The 21,152-nt window shown below is 52.2% G+C and overlaps 2 protein-coding genes across 3 annotated transcripts in view; both read right to left on the bottom strand.

The window, feature by feature from the left end:
- Positions 1-21,152, bottom strand: part of LOC142257384 (uncharacterized) — a 349,194-nt gene that overhangs the window by 59,438 nt on the left and 268,604 nt on the right. The gene's annotated exons all lie outside the window — the stretch shown is intronic.
- On the bottom strand, positions 7,278-17,036 carry LOC142257504 (gastrula zinc finger protein XlCGF66.1-like). 2 transcript variants are annotated; one of them, XM_075329656.1, is made up of 5 exons: positions 16,833-17,036; positions 12,741-12,808; positions 8,363-8,539; positions 8,157-8,280; positions 7,278-8,075 (listed from the first exon to the last, which is right to left on the bottom strand). In XM_075329656.1, exons 2-5 carry the CDS (start codon positions 12,792-12,794, stop codon positions 7,978-7,980), a joined length of 453 nt encoding a protein of 150 aa, XP_075185771.1. In that variant the 5' UTR covers positions 12,795-12,808; positions 16,833-17,036; the 3' UTR covers positions 7,278-7,977. The 2 variants fall into 2 exon arrangements, with proteins under 2 accessions (XP_075185771.1, XP_075185763.1); XM_075329648.1 differs by lacking the exon at positions 16,833-17,036 and having other exon boundaries at positions 12,741-12,818.

The following is a 21,152-nucleotide window of genomic DNA, read 5'->3' as shown; positions in this document are numbered from 1 at the left end:
GCCGGATGCTCTTATCTGTCATGACACCACCAGCAGCGCTGAAGACATGTTCTGAAAGAACGCTGGCTGCCGGGCATGACAAACCCTCCAAGGCGTGACTGACGAGCTCAGGCCACTCTTCCATTTTTGAAGACCAAAATGCAAAAGTGTCAGTCCTACCTCTAGTGGCATCAATATTGATCTCTAGATGCACCTCCGCACCATCCTCTCCAGTCGCTTACTATGTGTCCTCTGTTCTGCTGGTACATGGGGTGGTCTAAAAAAAAAAAAAACAAAAAAAAAAAAAAAAAACACGTGCCAAACCTCACAAAAAGTGCTTCTGCCACTTAAACTGCTGCTAAAATTTCTCCAATAACGACTCGATGTTCCCGGGTTTCAAAGTCTAGAATAGCAATGCACACTGTGGGCCTCACTGCCGTCTTGGGAACACCACTCTAAAGATTGTGTACTGGTTGGTTTTGATACTCCAGCGTGCTTCACTTTCCAGAGGGAGAAGCATCTGGCAAAATTTACTCTTGTACCATGGATCTAAGCCATCCAAGTAGTCAGCATCATTTCTAATGGTAACAATTCAGGAATCACGTCCAGATAGTGCAGCAAGAAGGCGCTCATGTGTCGGACACTTCCATAAGGGATAAATATCTTCTTCATCTCCTGACTGTTGCGCGCCCATCACCTCGTCTTCCTCTATTTGTTCCTTGGTTCCTGCACCTTCACTAACAGTTTGACTGGTACCATGAGACCCCCTCGATTGCTGCACTCCACTCTCTCATGCCACCTCGCCTGCGCGACAACAGTCTGGACCTTAGAGATATTAGTTTCCCTTCCGCATCCTTCTCTGCTTCCTCCTCTGTTACCATTACTTCCTCCCGCAGACTACTCAAAGTATGCTGCAGCATGTAGACCACCGAAATAGTGATGGGAAGGACGTCATTATCAGAGGTAACCAGCTTAGTAGCCATTCTTAAACTCTACAAAAGGATGCAGAGGTCCTTCATCTGTGCCCATTCTGCAAATATGATTTACCCCACGACTGGACTGCGTTGGCCCAGGCTACGTGTCGTGACCTACTGCCGCAAGGCTCATCGCTGTTGCCATAGTCACTGCAACATATGCAGAGTGGAAGTCAACCATGTTGGCACATCTCATATCAATCGGTTAACCGGTAGGCCAAAAAACCTCTGTTGCGATACAAATTGATTAACTACGGTGTGTGAACGGCAGAAGTGAGCACACAGCGGCCATGTCTTCTGCGGCAGCGCATCCAGGCTGGGATAATGGCCTAGAAATTGCTGTACAACCAAATTGAGGACATGAGCCATGCAGGGCACGTGTGTGAGGCTGCACCGATGCAGTGTACGACCGCCACCAGGTTTGCACCATTTTTGCACACTGCCTTCCCTGGCTCCAGGTTCAGTGGAGACAGCGAATGCTGAAACTCGGCCTGGACAGCTGTCCACAACTCTTCAGCTGTGTGACTGTGTTGTCAAATGCATTTTAACTTGCACACTGCCTGACTGTGTTGAGCCCTGGCAGCCCTGTATGGAGGAAGGGTGCTCTCTGAACTGTTGGAACACGTGTTACATTAAGGTAGAGCTTGAGAGCGCAGGTGGAGGCCCTAAAAGAGGTGGAGGAAGCAGAAGCAGTGGAGGAAGTGATAGATACAGAGGTTAGTCCTGCAAGCCTTGGAAATTCCAGGACTTGTGGAGCAGCCCCTTGCCCCAGCAGCCACCAGAGTCACCAGAATCACCCAGTGAGCGAGATGTGACGCCCCTGGCCACGCTTGCTCGTCCAGGTGTCAGTGGTGAAATGCACCCTGGCAGTCAGAGTCTTCCAGGGAACAGGCAACGTTTCCTGTGACATACTGGTCTGGTTCTGGCACAGCTTTATTAGAGAAATAATGGCAACTGAAGGACTGCGATGGCCATCAACTTTCAGAAACCAACTCTGTCCACAAGGTGGAAAGGCAGCATTTCAGTGCCCAACAACTGATGGACTGTGAGGGAGACCTAGGCGGAGATGTTATGGTGGGTTGAGAAAGATGTGGTTTGCTCTGTGTCTCATATGCGTCAAAAGCCCCTGGCATGTCCATTTCCATAACAGGTGATAGGCTCTCACTCACCCTGACTGTAGTGGGAACACAAGTGGAGGCTCTGCGGCCGGAGACCTGTGTGAGAACACTTGCCACGGTAATGGAGGAGGCAGAAGCAGCAGACAGAGTTGATGTGGTGGCCGGTAGTAAGCAAGGTGTTTTAGTGCAGTAAAATTCCCAGAATAACTCATGTAGGTTGTGGATGTGCAGTTTTATTCAGGTAGTAGTCAAATTATTGGAATTTCTGCCTCTACTGATTCGTTTTTTGTTTTTTTTTTAACAAAGTTGGCAGATAATGTAAGTTGGGTCATTCTTTGCAATCTCAAAAAAAAAAATAAATCCCCAGGCTATGCAACCCTTCCTACGAACTGCATACCCGCAGCCTGAGGTTTTGGCTGAGAATGAAGCACATGGCGTCGTTGCATTACTACGAGTTTGATCGGAAAGCGGCAACATAACCTCCTCGTCTTCCTCCTCTCCTGAGCTACTTGGCTGCATGTGTCTGGGTTCACACTAAGTGGGATCTACAACCTCATCATCATCCTCGCTGTTGTCCCACTCCTCTCCCTGAGAGTCAGTCTTCCTTCTCTTCCTGCCTTCACAGCACAGTACATTAAGCGTGCTCCTCAGGTATCCAAGTCTCAACATCATCACCTCCACCCCCGGGGGATAACGTCTGTTGGCGAGGGTCTGGATCATGCTCGCACACAATTTCGTCCGGGCCCGTTTCCAATTGACAAAGATTTTGGGCATCAGTGCAGATGCTTTCCTCCTCGAGTCTGGGAATCTTTGGAAAAAAACTCTGATAGTCATGGGATAGACTGTGTGAACAGCTCTGCAGACTCGCTCATCTGTGATTGCCCACAGTCACTGGATGGTTGGAGAGTTGTGACGCGGGGAGAACAAGAGTAATTGGGGTGCCACCTCTGAAGACTGTACTGTGTGTGATGTTGAAGAACAGGAGGAGAGGCCACTTGATGCAGAGCTTGCTGTCCACTGTAGCACATGCTCTATCTGGCCCTCATCTACAAATCATTCCATTGTGAGGCTGCCAAAGAAAAGGAGCGGAGTAGCCCGCCCGGTAACGGAAGTTGTCAGTTGTCTTTGGATAGGACATGCCCTGTGCACTTGACCCGCTCCCATCGCACCTCATCCCCAACATCACCGCAGTCCTCATCCCAGCCCTAACCCATCTATTCAACCTATCACTATCAACTGGTATATTCCCTTCATGCTTTAAACATGCTTCGATCACACCCATCCTTATAAAAGCCCTCTCTTGACCCATCCTCTGTGTCTAGCTACGGCCCCATATCCCTTATGCCTCAAAACTACTGCAACAGCATATCCATCTTGAGCTGTCCTATCCTCCTGCTCCCTCTTTGACCAGCTACAATCTGGCTTCCGGCTGCATCACTCTACAAAAACTGCCCTAACTAAAGTCACCAATGACCTACTAACTGCCAAAGCCAAGCGACACTGATCTGTCCTCCTCCTCCTCCTGGACCTGTCCTCTGCCTTTGACACAGTAGACGACTCCCTCCTACTACAGATTCTCTCCTCTCAGGGCTAAGTCTGTGATGCCCAATCTTGGATCTCTTCATACCTAACCGACCGAACTTTCAGTGTCTCCCACTCTCACACCACCTCATCCCAATCTCGATCCGTTGGTGTCCCCCAAGGTTCAGTTCTTGGACCCCTGCTGTTCTCCATCTACACCTTCGGTCTGGGACAGCTCATAGAGTCCCAAGGCTTTCAGTATCATCTCTATGCCGATGATACTCAGATCTACCTCTGGACCTGACATTACCTCTCTACTAACCAAAATCCCACAATGCCTCTTTGCTATTTCACTTTCTTCTCTGCGCGATTCCTAAAGCTTAACATAGCGAAAACAGAATTGTTTTTCCTCCTCCTCATTCAACTCCTCCACCAAGCCTACCCATCAAAGTTGATGGCTGCTTACTCTCCCCAGTCTCACAAGCTTGTTGCCTTGGAGTAACCCTCGACTCTGCTCTATCCTTCAAGCTGCACAGCCAAGCCCTCTTCACCTCATGCCGACTACAACTCAAAAATATCTCCCGGATCCGTACCTTCCTTAACCAAAAATCAGCAAAAACATTAGCACATGCCCTCATCATCTCCCACCTTGATAACTGCAACCTCCTGCTCTCTGGCCTCCCCTCACACACTCTTGCACCCCTCCAATCTATCCTGACACTCTGCAGCCCGCTTGATCCGCCTCTCCCCTTGCTATTCCCCAGCCTCAGCCAATCCAGTCACTGGCTTCCCATCGCCCAAAGACTCCAGTTCAAAACATTAACCATGACCTACAAAGCCATCCACAACCTGTCTCCTCCTTAAGGGTGCTTTACACGCTGCGACATCGCTAGCAATCTCGTTAGCGATGTGAGACGCCAGATCGCAGATGCGATCTGCCGAGATTGCACATGTGACCGGCGCTCTAATAAACGACCTATTTGCGATCTCGGCAGGTCGTATCTGCGATCTGGCGTCACATCACTAACGAGATCGCTAGCGATGTTGCAGCGTGTAAAGCACCCTTTAAATCTGTGACCTACTCTCCCGGTACCAACCTGCATATAACCTCAGATCCTCACAAGATCTCCTTCTCTACTCCTCTCTTAACACCTCTTCCCACATTCGCATACAAGATTTCTCAGATGATGAAGATGAATCCCACACATTCCCATCCCAAGTATCGGGATCCCAGTTTATAGAAGCTGAGGCGATACTTTTATGTACTTTGGTTTTATTTACTTTTCCTCTTCTTTTCTTGTACCTATTTTGAACAATTTTTACGGCAGCTTTTTCTGCCACATTCTGATAATATTCCAATTTATCCTTCAACAGTCGGGTATTATATTCCAGAACTGTTTTCTGGCCACCTAATTCTATCACCTTTTGTTCCATCTGGGAACCTTTCCTCTGCAACTTTAGATTACGCTCATGCATCTCGCGTTATGCGCTCGCCAAAATCCAGATGCGCCGTCCTAAACACACTACATCCCCTGCTTTCACAGGGAGACTACTGAGTACATTCACAACATTAGTAGGTTCAGAACCCTTGAGTTTATCCTGCCATTGTTCTGCCAATCCACAAGATACTACATCCCCTGCTTTTACAGGGACACTATCGAGTATATTAACATCAGTAGACTCACAACCCTTGAGCTTATTCTGCCATTGTTCTGCCAATCCACAATTGACCAATTCATGTGCTATAAGATTGTAGGGAGCCTCAATCCAGCCGGGGGATCTCCATAACAACCTCCTTAACATTATCCTTACGTTTTCTAAACATTTTGACACTATGCCAAAAAGATTGAAAAAAATATCTGGAAATTTGCTAAATATATGTTTTTAATTTCTAAATTACAAAAATTCGTTAATTACTTCTTATAGAATTAATCCTGCCGACTACGCCAATTTATGTCTTGCTAAATTCTACTAAAAAGGGGGCTGAAAGCCCGTACTTACGAAGCGCTCACTGATATCCTAATCAGGCACGAATACTAAGATTCTTTATAGCAAGATACTATTTATTTTAATAGCACATGAATAGTCAACGGTACATAGGCATTAGAACTACTTTTTTAGTCATAGAATCTTATACAATAACAGAAATATGCATCAACATTAGGCTATGTGCGCACAGTGCGTTTTTCGCGGCGTTTTTGCACGTTTTTCGGGTGCGTTTTTGGCCTCAAAACTGCAGGACTTTGCTTCCCCAGCAAAGTCTATGAGTTTTCATTTTTGCTGTCCACACACATCTGGTTTTTTTACCTGCATTTTTGAGTTAAAAAAAAAAAAAAATGGACATGTCAGTTCTTTCCTGCGTTTTTCTGCGTTTTCCCCCCATGCAATGCATTGGAAAAACGCAGAGATCAAAAACGCAGCAAAACGCAGTCAAAAACGCACCAAATCGCGGCAAAAACGCATGCGTTTTTTGGACGCAGGTGCGTTTGTGCGTTTTTAGCGGTCAAAAACGCAGCGTCAAAAAGACGCAGTGTGCGAACCTAGCCTTACAGTTTGTTGTAGCAATCCTTTCTCATCGGACGGACTCGATTTAATGATAAGGAAACAACATGGCATCTTGCATCACATGAGTACTGCGTACACTTCAGCGTCCTGGAAATGTCCCTAATCATTAAGCGAGTCCGGTGTATTTTTATAGGAAAACTTTGTACGTCGTGTACACTGAGTGGTGAATTAGTGACTAGCATGTGACAGCTGAATCATGTTCATGTAACTTGACCACAAGCTGCTGTGGGCACCAGCAGCTTCCTGCACATTTCCTGCACATTTAGCCAGTTGACAACTGGCCGACCACAGTTGACCACAGTTTTAGTGAAATATTGCAATGAGCCGTGAATTTTACATGCCAGCTTCCTTACACCTGTTTTAAGCCAACCACAAGTTTCCTGTAAGTGGAACTGTAAAGGTTACTTCCTCATTATCGTGGTTTTGCTTCAAGACCTGTCTGACAAATATGCTTTGGTCATAGTGAGATAGGTTCATCCAGAGGACATCTCTCTTCTGATACTGAATTATTTATGGATCAAATAATATCTGGGATCACTATCTTTTGATTATGATTCCTATCTAATCACACTCATTCTTTCAGTCATATCACATTGGTATCACACTCCCGTGCCTCCCCCATACTCTGGAACGCTCTACCCCAGCATATCAGACTCTCTCCTACCGTGAAAAGCTTGAAGAGGAACCTAAAGCCTGCTTCACACGTTGCAATTTTGCATACGATGCGTTTTTCAACGCCCCCATCGTATGTGCAGCACGTTCAATTTGTTGAACGAGTCGCACACACGAGTAACTCCCCGTCACACGTACTTACCCGTCCATACGACCTCGATGTGAGCGGCGAACGTCCACATCCTGGAGCGGGAGGGACGTTCAGCGTCACATCGACGTCACGCGGCAGCCGGCCAATAGAAGCGGAGGGGCGGAGATGAGCGGGAATTAAACATCCCGCCCGACCACCTCCTTCCTTCCGCATTGCTGGCCGGGAGCCGCAGGTAAGATCTGTTCATCGTTCCCGGGGTGTCACACACTGCGATGTGTGCTACCCCGGGTACGATGAACAACCTGTCGTTCAATTCAAGAGGAATGAACGACGTGAGTGCAATGAAGGTTTTACTGTTCAATCGCAATCGCACATAACTGTCACACACTACAATGTATTTTACGATGCCGGATGTGCGTCACTTAAGACGTGACCCCGCCGACACATCGTAAGATATATTGTAGCGTGTAAAGTGGCCTTTAGACCCACCTCTTCCGACAAGCCTACAATAACCCGCAGTCCAGTACACCACTGCGCAACCAGCTCTGTCCTCACCTATTGTATTCTCACCCTTTCCCTGTAGACTGTGAGCCCTCGCGGTCAGGGTCCTCTCCTCCTATACCAGTCTGTTTTGTACCATTAAGGATTGATGTACTGATTGTTATACACTTTTTCACTTGTAAAGCGACATGAAATAATGGCACTATAATAATAAATAATAATAGAGCTTGCAGGAACATTAGCACCTACCCCATGTACACCTCAAACCCCACACCTATGCCCCCTTCCACCACAATCGTGGGATTAACTGCTCATGTTTAATGTATCTTTCCCCTCTTTTAACCAGTTGTTTCCCAACCCTAGATTCACACCTGTCACTAAATTAATAATCAGTATTTACATGATGAAATAGCAATTTTTGGCTGGACCACGGATTTTGTATGTGATGCCTGTGGTCAGCTGTGATCCTGCCGTCTCCACCGCTCTCATTACACAAGTATAAAACATCTAATACTGGAGGAGAAAACAAGACTGAACACAAGGAGGTCACAGCCGTCTACACCTCATAGGGGAGATCTCCATCTACCTGAGGATCCTGTGGAGGAGGAGGAGGAGCGGGACATCTCTCTGGGGTCGTCCTCGTACTGGAGAGACCTGCAGGAGACACAGACAGGACGGACATCATTATTACATACAGATAATTATAGGCCGGGTGTATTCAGTCCTGTCTATTACCTGGTGATGTGCGGGGCTGGGGCTCCTCCATCATCACCTCCTTGTACCGCTCCTTGTGCCCTTCTAGATACTCCCACTCCTCCATGGAGAAATAGACGGTGACGTCCTGACACCTTATAGGAACCTGACAACACAATGATACCGTCATCACCCAGAATCCTCCAGTGCCGTCCTGTATAATGTCCCAGCATTCCCAGCAGTGTCACCTCTCCAGTCAGCAGCTCAAGCATCTTGTTGGTGAAATCTAGGACCTTCTGGTCTTTGACGTCCTCATGTATCGGGGGGTGAGGTGGAGGCCCCGGGATTGAGCTCAGGGTTCCTCCCTGTCCTTCACACACAGGGGCCTGACAGCGATCACTAGAGGTCTTCACTAATGTGTAATCCTGAGTGTGGAGACATTAATAATATCACTACAGACATTTGCAGAATCCATCACCTCCACGGTCATATCCTCTGTTATCCCCATAGATAATGATGTAATGTGATGACATCAGAACCTCTCACCTCCCCGGTCATATCCTCTGTTATCCCCATAGATAATGATGTAATGTGATGACATCAGAGCCTCTCACCTCCCCGGTCATATCCTCTGTTATCCCCATAGATAATGATGTAATGTTATGACATCAGAACCTCTCTCCTCTCCGGTCATATCCTCTGTTATCCCCATAGATAATGATGTATTGTGATGACATCAGAGCTTCTCACCTCCCCGGTCATATCCTCTGTTATCCCCATAGATAATGATGTATTGTGATGACATCAGAGCCTCTCACCTCCCCGGTCATATCCTCTGTTATCCCCATAGATAATGATGTAATGTGATGACATCAGAACCTCTCACCTCCCCGGTCATATCCTCTGTTATCCCCATAGATAATGATGTAATGTGGTGACATCAGAGCCTCTCACCCCCCCGGTCATATCCTCTGTTATCCCCATAGATAATGATGTAATGTGATGACATCAGAACCTCTCACCTCCCCGGTCATATCCTCTGTTATCCCCATAGATAATGATGTAATGTGATGACATCAGAGCCTCTCACCTCCCCGATCATATCCTCTGTTATCCCCATAGATAATGATGTAATGTGATGACATCAGAACCTCTCACCTCCCCGGTCATATCCTCTGTTATCCCCATAGATAATGATGTAATGTGGTGACATCAGAGCCTCTCACCCCCCCGGTCATATCCTCTGTTATCCCCATAGATAATGATGTAATGTGATGACATCAGAACCTCTCACCTCCCCGGTCATATCCTCTGTTATCCCCATAGATAATGATGTAATGTGATGACATCAGAGCCTCTCACCTCCCCGGTCATATCCTCTGTTATTCCCATAGATAATGATGTAATGTGATGACATCACAGCCTCTCACCTCCCCGGTCATATCCTCTGTTATCCCCATAGATAATGATGTAATGTGATGACATCAGAACCTCTCACCTCCCCGGTCATATCCTCTGTTATCCCCATAGATAATGATGTAATGTGATGACATCAGAGCCTCTCACCTCCCCGATCATATCCTCTGTTATCCCCATAGATAATGATGTAATGTGATGACATCAGAACCTCTCACCTCCCCGGTCATATCCTCTGTTATCCCCATAGATAATGATGTAATGTGGTGACATCAGAGCCTCTCACCCCCCCGGTCATATCCTCTGTTATCCCCATAGATAATGATGTAATGTGATGACATCAGAACCTCTCACCTCCCCGGTCATATCCTCTGTTATCCCCATAGATAATGATGTAATGTGATGACATCAGAGCCTCTCACCTCCCCGGTCATATCCTCTGTTATTCCCATAGATAATGATGTAATGTGATGACATCACAGCCTCTCACCTCCCCGGTCATATCCTCTGTTATCCCCATAGATAATGATGTAATGTGATGACATCAGAACCTCTCACCTCCCCGGTCATATCCTCTGTTATCCCCATAGATAATGATGTAATGTGATGACATCAGAGCCTCTCACCTCCCCGATCATATCCTCTGTTATCCCCATAGATAATGATGTAATGTGATGACATCAGAACCTCTCACCTCCCCGGTCATATCCTCTGTTATCCCCATAGATAATGATGTAATGTGGTGACATCAGAGCCTCTCACCCCCCCGGTCATATCCTCTGTTATCCCCATAGATAATGATGTAATGTGATGACATCAGAACCTCTCACCTCCTCGGTCATATCCTCTGTTATCCCCATAGATAATGATGTAATGTGATGACATCAGAGCCTCTCACCTCCCCGGTCATATCCTCTGTTATCCCCATAGATAATGATGTAATGTGGTGACATCAGAGCCTCTCACCTCCCCGGTCATATCCTCTGTTATCCCCATAGATAATGATGTAATGTGATGACATCAGAACCTCTCACCTCCCCGGTCATATCCTCTGTTATCCCCATAGATAATGATGTAATGTGATGACATCAGAGCCTCTCACCTCCCCGATCATATCCTCTGTTATCCCCATAGATAATGATGTAATGTGATGACATCAGAACCTCTCACCTCCCCGGTCATATCCTCTGTTATCCCCATAGATAATGATGTAATGTGGTGACATCAGAGCCTCTCACCCCCCCGGTCATATCCTCTGTTATCCCCATAGATAATGATGTAATGTGATGACATCAGAACCTCTCACCTCCCCGGTCATATCCTCTGTTATCCCCATAGATAATGATGTAATGTGATGACATCAGAGCCTCTCACCTCCCCGGTCATATCCTCTGTTATTCCCATAGATAATGATGTAATGTGATGACATCACAGCCTCTCACCTCCCCGGTCATATCCTCTGTTATCCCCATAGATAATGATGTAATGTGATGACATCAGAGCCTCTCACCTCCCCGGTCATATCCTCTGTTATCCCCATAGATAATGATGTAATGTGATGACATCAGAACCTCTCACCTCCCCGGTCATATCCTCTGTTATCCCCATAGATAATGATGTAATGTGGTGACATCAGAGCCTCTCACCCCCCCGGTCATATCCTCTGTTATCCCCATAGATAATGATGTAATGTGATGACATCAGAACCTCTCACCTCCCCGGTCATATCCTCTGTTATCCCCATAGATAATGATGTAATGTGATGACATCAGAGCCTCTCACCTCCCCGGTCATATCCTCTGTTATTCCCATAGATAATGATGTAATGTGATGACATCACAGCCTCTCACCTCCCCGGTCATATCCTCTGTTATCCCCATAGATAATGATGTAATGTGATGACATCAGAGCCTCTCACCTCCCCGGTCATATCCTCTGTTATTCCCATAGATACTGATGTAATGTGATGACATCAGAACCTCTCACCTCCCCGGTCATATCCTCTGTTATCCCCATAGATAATGATGTAATGTGATGACATCACAGCCTCTCACCTCCCCGGTCATATCCTCTGTTATTCCCATAGATAATGATGTAATGTGGTGACGTCACAGCCTCTCACCTCCCCGGTCATATCCTCTGTTATTGCCATAGATAATGATGTAATGTGATGACATCACAGCCTCTCACCTCCCCGGTCATATCCTCTGTTATTCCCATAGATAAAGATGTAATGTGATGACATCAGAACCTCTCACCTCCCCGGTCATATCCTCTGTTATCCCCATAGATAATGATGTAATGTGATGACATCAGAGCCTCTCACCTCCCCGGTCATATCCTCTGTTATTCCCATAGATAATGATGTAATGTGATGACATCACAGCCTCTCACCTCCCCGGTCATATCCTCTGTTATCCCCATAGATAATGATGTAATGTGATGACATCAGAGCCTCTCACCTCCCCGGTCATATCCTCTGTTATTCCCATAGATACTGATGTAATGTGATGACATCAGAACCTCTCACCTCCCCGGTCATATCCTCTGTTATCCCCATAGATAATGATGTAATGTGATGACATCACAGCCTCTCACCTCCCCGGTCATATCCTCTGTTATTCCCATAGATAATGATGTAATGTGGTGACGTCACAGCCTCTCACCTCCCCGGTCATATCCTCTGTTATTGCCATAGATAATGATGTAATGTGATGACATCACAGCCTCTCACCTCCCCGGTCATATCCTCTGTTATTCCCATAGATAATGATGTAATGTGATGACATCACAGCCTCTCACCTCCCCGGTCATATCCTCTGTTATCCCCATAGATAATGATGTAATGTGATGACATCAGAGCCTCTCCCCTCCCCGGTCATATCCTCTGTTATTCCCATAGATAATGATGTAATGTGATGACATCACAGCCTCTCACCTCCCCGGTCATATCCTCTGTTATCCCCATAGATAATGATGTAATGTGATGACATCAGAGCCTCTCACCTCCCCGGTCATATCCTCTGTTATTCCCATAGATAATGATGTAATGTGATGACATCAGAGCCTCTCACCTCCCCGGTCATATCCTCTGTTATTCCCATAGATAATGATGTAATGTGATGACATCAGAACCTCTCACCTCCCCGGTCATATCCTCTGTTATTCCCATAGATAATGATGTAATGTGATGACATCAGAGCCTCTCACCTCTCCAGTAAGATGGAAGATTATCTCCAGATTCAGGCTGAATATCTTCTCCATAATTTTGTCTTCGTCTTTATTCATCATTTATGGGTCAATCAAGAAAAATAAAAAGAAAACAGAGAAATTTTTTATTGTAATGAGGATGAAGTGATGTAAAATCAACTAAAAACACAAAATATGTGAAGATAATAAGGGGAAATTATTGGAAGCAATAAACTATAGATGTCTTCTTCGTCCTCTTCCGGCGCCGACTGAACTTGATCTGAGGAGACTCCAACACTTTCTCAATGGTCCTAAAATTGTCCGGCTTTAAAGGAGTTAATCATAAATCATGTTTCCCTCTCCCCCATGTGTAGTGCGGGGTCTGTCGCTCTCTCCCCCCCCCCATGTGTAGTGCGGGGTCTGTCTCTCTCTCTCCCCCATGTGTAGTGCGGGGTCTGTCGCTCTCTCCCCCCCCCCATGTGTAGTGCGGGGTCTGTCGCTCTCTCCCCCATGTGTAGTGCGGGGTCTGTCGCTCTCTCCCCCCCATGTGTAGTGCGGGGTCTGTCGCTCTCTCTCCCCCCCATGTGTAGTGCGGGGTCTGTCGCTCTCTCCCCCCCATGTGTAGTGCGGGGTCTGTCTGTCTCCCCCATGTGTAGTGCGGGGTCTGTCTCTCTCTCCCCCCCATGTGTAGTGCGGGGTCTGTCGCTATCTCTCCTCCATGTGTAGTGCGGGGTCTGTCGCTCTCTCTCCCCCATGTGTAGTGCGGGGTCTGTCGCTCTCTCTCCCCCATGTGTAGTGCGGGGTCTGTCGCTCTCTCTCCCCCATGTGTAGTGCGGGGTCTGTCGCTCTCTCTCCCCCATGTGTAGTGCGGGGTCTGTCGCTCTCTCTCTCCCTCATGTGTAGTGCGGGGTCTGTCGCTCTCTCCCCCATGTGTAGTGCGGGGTCTGTCGCTCTCTCTCTCCCACATGTGTAGTGCGGGGTCTGTCGCTCTCTCTCCCTCATGTGTAGTGCAGGGTCTGTCGCTCTCTCTCCCTCATGTGTAGTGCGGGGTCTGTCGCTCTCTCTCCCTCATGTGTAGTGCGGGGTCTGTCGCTCTCTCTCCCCCATGTTTAGTGCGGGGTCTGTCGCTCTCTCTCCCCCATGTGTAGTGCGGGGTCTGTCGCTCTCTCTCCCCCATGTGTAGTGCGGGGTCTGTCGCTCTCTCTCCCCCATGTGTAGTGCGGGGTCTGTCGCTCTCTCTCCCCCATGTGTAGTGCGGGGTCTGTCGCTCTCTCTCCCCCATGTGTAGTGCGGGGTCTGTCGCTCTCTCTCCCCCATGTGAAGTGCGGGATCTGTCGCTCTCTCTCCCCCATGTGTAGTGCGGGGTCTGTCGCTCTCTCTCCCCCATGTGTAGTGCGGGGTCTGTCGCTCTCTCTCCCCCATGTGTAGTGCGGGGTCTGTCGCTCTCTCTCCCCCATGTGTAGTGCGGGGTCTGTCGCTCTCTCCCCCATGTGTAGTGCGGGGTCTGTCGCTCTCTCTCTCCCTCATGTGTAGTGCGGGGTCTGTCGCTCTCTCTCCCCCATGTGTAGTGCGGGGTCTGTCGCTCTCTCCCTCATGTGTAGTGCGGGGTCTGTCGCTCTCTCCCCCATGTGTAGTGCGGGGTCTGTCGCTCTCTCCCCCATGTGTAGTGCGGGGTCTGTCGCTCTCTCTCTCCCTCATGTGTAGTGCAGGGTCTGTCGCTCTCTCCCTCATGTGTAGTGCGGGGTCTGTCGCTCTCTCCCTCATGTGTAGTGCGGGGTCTGTCGCTCTCTCCCCCATGTGTAGTGCGGGGTCTGTCGCTCGCTCTCTCCCCCATGTGTAGTGCGGGGTCTGTCGCTCGCTCTCTCCCCCATGTGTAGTGCAGGGTCTGTCGCTCTCTCCCTCATGTGTAGTGCGGGGTCTGTCGCTCTCTCCCTCATGTGTAGTGCGGGGTCTGTCGCTCTCTCTCCCCCCCATGTGTAGTGCGGGGTCTGTCGCTCTCTCTCCCCCCCATGTGTAGTGCGGGGTCTGTCGCTCTCTCTCCCCCCCATGTGTAGTGCGGGGTCTGTCGCTCTCTCTCCCCCCCATGTGTAGTGCGGGGTCTGTCGCTCTCTCTCTCCCTCATGTGTAGTGCAGGGTCTGTCGCTCTCTCCCTCATGTGTAGTGCGGGGTCTGTCGCTCTCTCTCCCCCATGTGTAGTGCGGGGTCTGTCGCTCTCTCTCCCCCATGTGTAGTGCGGGGTCTGTCTCTCTCTCCCCCATGTGTAGTGCGGGGTCTGTCGCTCTCTCCCTCATGTGTAGTGCGGGGTCTGTCGCTCTCTCTCCCTCATGTGTAGTGCGGGGTCTGTCGCTCTCTCTCCCCCCCATGTGTAGTGCGGGGTCTGTCGCTCTCTCTCCCCCCCATGTGTAGTGCGGGGTCTGTCGCTCTCTCTCTCCCTCATGTGTAGTGCAGGGTCTGTCGCTCTCTTCCTCATGTGTAGTGCGGGGTCTGTCGCTCTCTCTCCCCCATGTGTAGTGCGGGGTCTGTCGCTCTCTCCCCCATGTGTAGTGCGGGGTCTGTCGCTCTCTCCCCCCATGTGTAGTGCGGGGTCTGTCGTTCCCTCCATAGTGGGTCTTTATAGTGGAGAGTATCGTAGTGAGGAGAAGATGCTGAATACCATGAAACTGGTGACAATGAGGAAATAACGTTTTGTTATGAAATCCCCGGGGTCTGATTCCTGCAAAAGCTTCCGAATACGAGGAAAACAGACGCAGACTCAGAGAAGGTCACACACACTCCGGGACCCCTCAGTGATGACCCCCCACAGGTCACACACACTCCGGGACCCCTCAGTGATGACCCCCCACAGGTCACACACACTCCGGGACCCCTCAGTGATGACCCCCCACAGGTCACACACACTCCGGGACCCCTCAGTGATGTCCCCCCACAGGTCACACACACTCCGGGACCCCTCAGTGATGTCCCCCCACAGGTCACACACACTCCGGGACCCCTCAGTGATGACCCCCCACAGGTCACACACACTCCGGGACCCCTCAGTGATGACCCCCCACAGGTCACACACACTCCGGGACCCCTCAGTGATGGCCCCCCACAGGTCACACACACTCCGGGACCCCTCAGTGATGTCCCCCCACAGGTCACACACACTCCGGGACCCCTCAGTGATGGCCTCCCACAGGTCACACACACTCCGGGACCCCTCAGTGATGACCCCCCACAGGTCACACACACACTCCGGGACCCCTCAGTGATGGCCCCCCACAGGTCACACACACTCCGGGACCCCTCAGTGATGTCCCCCCACAGGTCACACACACTCCGGGACCCCTCAGTGATGTCCCCCCACAGGTCACACACACTCCGGGACCCCTCAGTGATGGCCCCCCACAGGTCACACACACTCCGGGACCCCTCAGTGATGTCCCCCCACAGGTCACACACACTCCGGGACCCCTCAGTGATGGCCCCCCACAGGTCACACACACTCCGGGACCCCTCAGTGATGTCCCCCCACAGGTCACACACACTCCGGGACCCCTCAGTGATGGCCGCGCTCCCCCCACAGGTCACACACACTCCGGGACCCCTCAGTGATGACCCCCCACAGGTCACACACACTCCGGGACCCCTCAGTGATGACCCCCCACAGGTCACACACACTCCGGGACCCCTCAGTGATGGCCCCCCACAGGTCACACACACTCCGGGACCCCTCAGTGATGACCCCCCACAGGTCACACACACTCCGGGACCCCTCAGTGATGACCCCCCACAGGTCACACACACTCCGGGACCCCTCAGTGATGACCCCCCCACAGGTCACACACACCCCGGGACCCCTCAGTGATGACCCCCCACAGGTCACACATACTCCGGGACCCCTCAGTGATGACCCCCCACAGGTCACACACACTCCGGGACCAATCAGTGATGACCCCCCCCACAGGTCACACACACTCCGGGACCCCTCAGTGATGGCCGCGCTCCCCCCACAGGTCACACACACTCCGGGACCCCTCAGTGATGGCCGCGCTCCCCCCACAGGTCACAGAGGAGTCCCCGTCTCTACAGCCCGCGCTGCCCCTGCACAGAGGAGCCGGGGACACTCACAGCTGCAGCAATGAGGCCGCTTCTTCTGCTGGGATGTAGCGGAGGGGATGTGCGGGGTTTCCCGGGGCAGGCAGCGGGGGCCGCCTCTTGTGCTGAGGGCTCTGGCTCCGGAGAAATCCCAGTGGTGGGAGGAGCTCGGGCTGTTTCCTCCGCCCACTATTATCCTGCGGCCCCGCCCCCGCTTCTATTATACACAACTCCAGGCCCCGGGGACTGAGGAGAGAATGTTACTTCCTGGTATCAGCAATGGAGGCCCCGCCCCTTCTGGTCACGTGGATGTGACGTCACCAGAGGTCCCTCGAGCCACTGGGATTGAGCCGTTACCCTGGTTCCTCCGCACTGTCGTGTTTCTTTCTGCTTCCGGTTCTCTCTTCACGGTCCTGCTGTCTGTGCTCCGGTACCGGCCCCGTGTTCTGCCTCCTGCTGTCTGGGCTCCGGTACCGGCCCCGTGTTCTGCCTCCTGCTGTCTGGGCTCCGGTACCGGCCCCGTGTTCTGCCTCCTGCTGTCTGGGCTCCGGTACCGGCCCCGTGTTCTGCCTCCTGCTGTCGGTGCTCCGGTACCGGCCCCGTGTTCTGCCTCCTGCTGTCTGTGCTCTGGTACCGGCCCCGTGTTCTGCCTCCTGCTGTCTGGGCTCCGGTACCGGCCCCGTGTTCTGCCTCCTGCTGTCTGGGCTTCGGTACCGGCCCCGTGTTCTGCCTCCTGCTGTCTGTGCTCCGGTACCGGCCCCGTGTTCTGCCTCCTGCTGTCTGTGCTCCGGTACCGGCCCCGTGTTCTGCCTCCTGCTGTCTGGGCTCCGGTACCGGCCCCGTGTTCTGCCTCCCGCTGTCTGGGCTCCGGTACCGGCCCCGTGTTCTGCCTCCCGCTGTCTGGGCTCCGGTACCGGCCCCGTGTCCTGCCTCCTGCTGTCTGGGCTCCGGTACCGGCCCCGTGTTCTGCCTCCCGCTGTCTGTGCTCTGGTACCGGCCCCGTGTTCTGCCTCCTGCTGTCTGTGCTCCGGTACCGGCCCCGTGTTCTGCCTCCTGCTGTCTGGGCTCCGGTACCGGCCCCGTGTTCTGCCTCCTGCTGCCTGTGCTCCGGTACCGGCCCCGTGTTCTGCCTCCTGCTGTCTGTGCTCCGGTACCGGCCCCGTGTTCTGCCTCCTGCTGTCTGGGCTCCGGTACCGGCCCCGTGTTCTGCCTCCTGCTGTCTGTGCTCCGGTACCGGCCCCGTGTCCTGCCTCCTGCTGTCTGGGCACCGGTACCGGCCCCGTGTTCTGCCTCCTGCTGTCTGGGCTCCGGTACCGGCCCCGTGTTCTGCCTCCTGCTGTCTGGGCTCCGGTACCGGCCCCGTGTTCTGCCTCCTGCTGTCTGTGCTTCGGTACCGGCCCCGTGTTCTGCCTCCTGCTGTCTGTGCTTCGGTACCGGCCCCGTGTTCTGCCTCCTGCTGTCTGTGCTTCGGTACCGGCCCCGTGTTCTGCCTCCTGCTGTCTGTGCTCCGGTCCCGGCCCCGTGTTCTGCCTCCCGCTGTCTGTGCTCCGGTACCGGCCCCGTGTTCTGCCTCCTGCTGTCTGTGCTCCGGTACCGGCCCCGTGTTCTGCCTCCTGCTGTCTGTGCTCCGGTACCGGCCCCGTGTTCTGCCTCCTGCTGTCTGGGCTCCGGTCCCGGCCCCGTGTTCTGCCTCCCGCTGTCTGTGCTCCGGTACCGGCCCCGTGTTCTGCCTCCTGCTGTCTGTGCTCCGGTACCGGCCCCGTGTTCTGCCTCCTGCTGTCTGTGCTCCGGTACCGGCCCCGTGTTCTGCCTCCCGCTGTCTGTGCTCCGGTACCGGCCCCGTGTTCTGCCTCCTGCTGTCTGTGCTCCGGTACCGGCCCCGTGTTCTGCCCCCTGCTGTCTGGGCTTTGGTACAGGCCCCGTGTTCTGCCTCCTGCTGTCTGGGCTCCGGTACCGGCCCCGTGTTCTGCCCCCTGCTGTCTGGGCTTTGGTACCGGCCCCGTGTTCTGCCTCCTGCTGTCTGGGCTCCGGTACCGGCCCCGTGTTCTGCCTCCTGCTGTCTGTGCTCCGGTACCGGCCCCGTGTTCTGCCTCCCGCTGTCTGTGCTCCGGTACCGGCCCCGTGTTCTGCCTCCTGCTGTCTGTGCTCCGGTACCGGCCCCGTGTTCTGCCTCCTGCTGTCTGTGCTCCGGTACCGGCCCCGTGTTCTGCCTCCTGCTGTCTGGGCTCCGGTACCGGCGCCGTGTTCTGCCTCCTGCTGTCTGGGCTCCGGTACCGGCGCCGTGTTCTGCCTCCTGCTGTCTGGGCTCCGGTACCGGCGCCGTGTTCTGCCTCCTGCTGTCTGGGCTCCGGTACCGGCGCCGTGTTCTGCCTCCTGCTGTCTGGGCTCCGGTACCGGCGCCGTGTTCTGCCTCCTGCTGTCTGGGCTCCGGTACCGGCCCCGTGTTCTGCCTCCTGCTGTCTGGGCTCCGGTACCGGCCCCGTGTTCTGCCTCCTGCTGTCTGGGCTCCGGTACCGGCCCCGTGTTCTGCCTCCTGCTGTCTGGGCTCCGGTACCGGCCCCGTGTTCTGCCTCCTGCTGTCTGGGCTCCGGCCCCGTGTTCTGCCTCCTGCTGTCTGGGCTCCGGTACCGGCCCCGTGTTCTGCCTCCTGCTGTCTGGGCTCTGGTACCGGCCCCGTGTTCTGCCTCCCGCTGTCTGGGCTCCGGTACCGGCCCCGTGTTCTGCCTCCCGCTGTCTGGGCTCCGGTACCGGCCCCGTGTTCTGCCTCCCGTTGTCTGGGCTCCGGTACCGGCCCCGTGTTCTGCCTCCTGCTGTCTGGGCTCCGGTACTGGCACCATGTTCTGCCTCTACTGATCCACAATCCCAGACTCCCCGTCCTGTCAGACTTCACCTCAGGCAGCTGCTCCTCTCCTCACAACTTCCTACCTAAACCACCGCACACAGACTGCGGGGGGAGGACGAGTCCAAGAGCCACAGATCAGAGGGGGATTGGATGCTACACCACAGTGTTAGGCTACATTTACACGACCGATCCGTTTTTGCGGTTCGCAAAAACGGACCGTTTTTTTTTTCACGGATGCGTCCGTGTGACTTCCGTTCCGTTTACGCAAAAACGGAAGCAGCAAGAAAGAAATAGATGAGTAGATATAGAGATGGATAGATAGAGGGATAGAGGGATAATGGATAGATGAATAGATGGATAAATATACAGGATAGATGGATAATAGATAATGAATAGATAGAGGGATATAGAGATCGATGAGGGAGACCTATATAATGTCCCATTACCCCCCCCTGCATATTCTAAGCTGGCACCCTTTAGTGACTTTCATGTGGCACTAAAGGGTGCTTAGCCTAGTATTTAGCCAATAAATAATTAAAAAAAAACGACGTGGGGTTCCCCCTATCTTTTGTAGCCAGCTAGGGTAAAGCAGACGGCTGCAGCCTGCAGACCACAGCTGGCAGCTTCACCTTGGCTGGTAATCCAAAACAGAGGGCACCCCACATTGTTTTAAATTAAATAAATAATTTAAAACAAAAAACATTGGGTCCCCCCCCAAATTGGATCACCAGCCAAGATAAAGCGGACAGCTGTGGTCTGGTATTCTCAGACTAGGGAAGTCTACTGTTATTGGACATTCCCCAGCCTAAAAATAGCAGGCCACAGCCGCCCCAGAAGTGGCGCTTCCATTAGATGCACCAATCCTGGCGCTTTGCCCCAGCTCATCCCGTTGCCCTGGTGCGGTGGCAAACAAGGTAATATATGGGGTTGATGCCAGATGTGTAATGTCACCTGGCATCAAGCCCTGGGGTTGGTGAGGTCAGGCGTCTATCAGATACCCGACATCACCAACCCAGTCAGTAATAAAAAAATAATAGACAACTAAAAAAGTTTTATTTGAAAAAACACTCCCCAAAACATTACCTCTTTCACCAATTTATTGAGAAGAACAATCAAATCCGGGTCCGGCGTAATCCAGTAAGGGGGTCCTACGGCGATCCATACCATAGTCACTGTCCCAGTCAATGAAGAACAGAGTGTTCCCCATTGGCTGGGAGAGTAATGCAGTGACCTGAGCTAACATCAATAGCCCAGGTCACTGCAGGGGATGACGAGCGCTGCTGTCAGGAGATCATTACCTGCTGTTACGATCTCCTGACGTCACCGCTGTCACTGCCTTCTATGCCCGCCGCGTTCTCAGCAGTATCGCGGGAGCCCGTGACGTCACCGCTAGTGACCGTCTCGGCCCGCCCGCGAGACTTGATGTGAGAACGTGGCGGGCATAGAAGGCAGTGACAGCGGTGACGACGTCGGCAGAGGAGGAGATCAATTGTCACAGCAGGTAATGATCT

This window comes from Anomaloglossus baeobatrachus, chromosome 1, assembly GCF_048569485.1.
Source record: "Anomaloglossus baeobatrachus isolate aAnoBae1 chromosome 1, aAnoBae1.hap1, whole genome shotgun sequence".
NCBI classification, from domain to species: Eukaryota; Metazoa; Chordata; class Amphibia; order Anura; family Aromobatidae; genus Anomaloglossus; species Anomaloglossus baeobatrachus.
The sequence above is the reverse complement of the archived record's forward strand: the minus strand, read 5'-3'. Positions and strand labels throughout refer to the sequence as shown.

What these genes read in the sequence shown, in the direction of transcription:
- LOC142257504 (XM_075329648.1), bottom strand. Translation starts at nt 12,818, where the DNA reads ATGAATAAAGACGAAGACAAAATTATGGAGAAGATATTCAGCCTGAAT. An exon ending in TCTTCCATCTTACTGGAGAG is followed by an intron (nt 8,540 to 12,740) that starts GTGAGAGGCTCT and finishes CTCCACACTCAG; the next exon opens with GATTACACATTAGTGAAGAC. An exon ending in TTGAGCTGCTGACTGGAGAG is followed by an intron (nt 8,281 to 8,362) that starts GTGACACTGCTG and finishes TTGTGTTGTCAG; the next exon opens with GTTCCTATAAGGTGTCAGGA.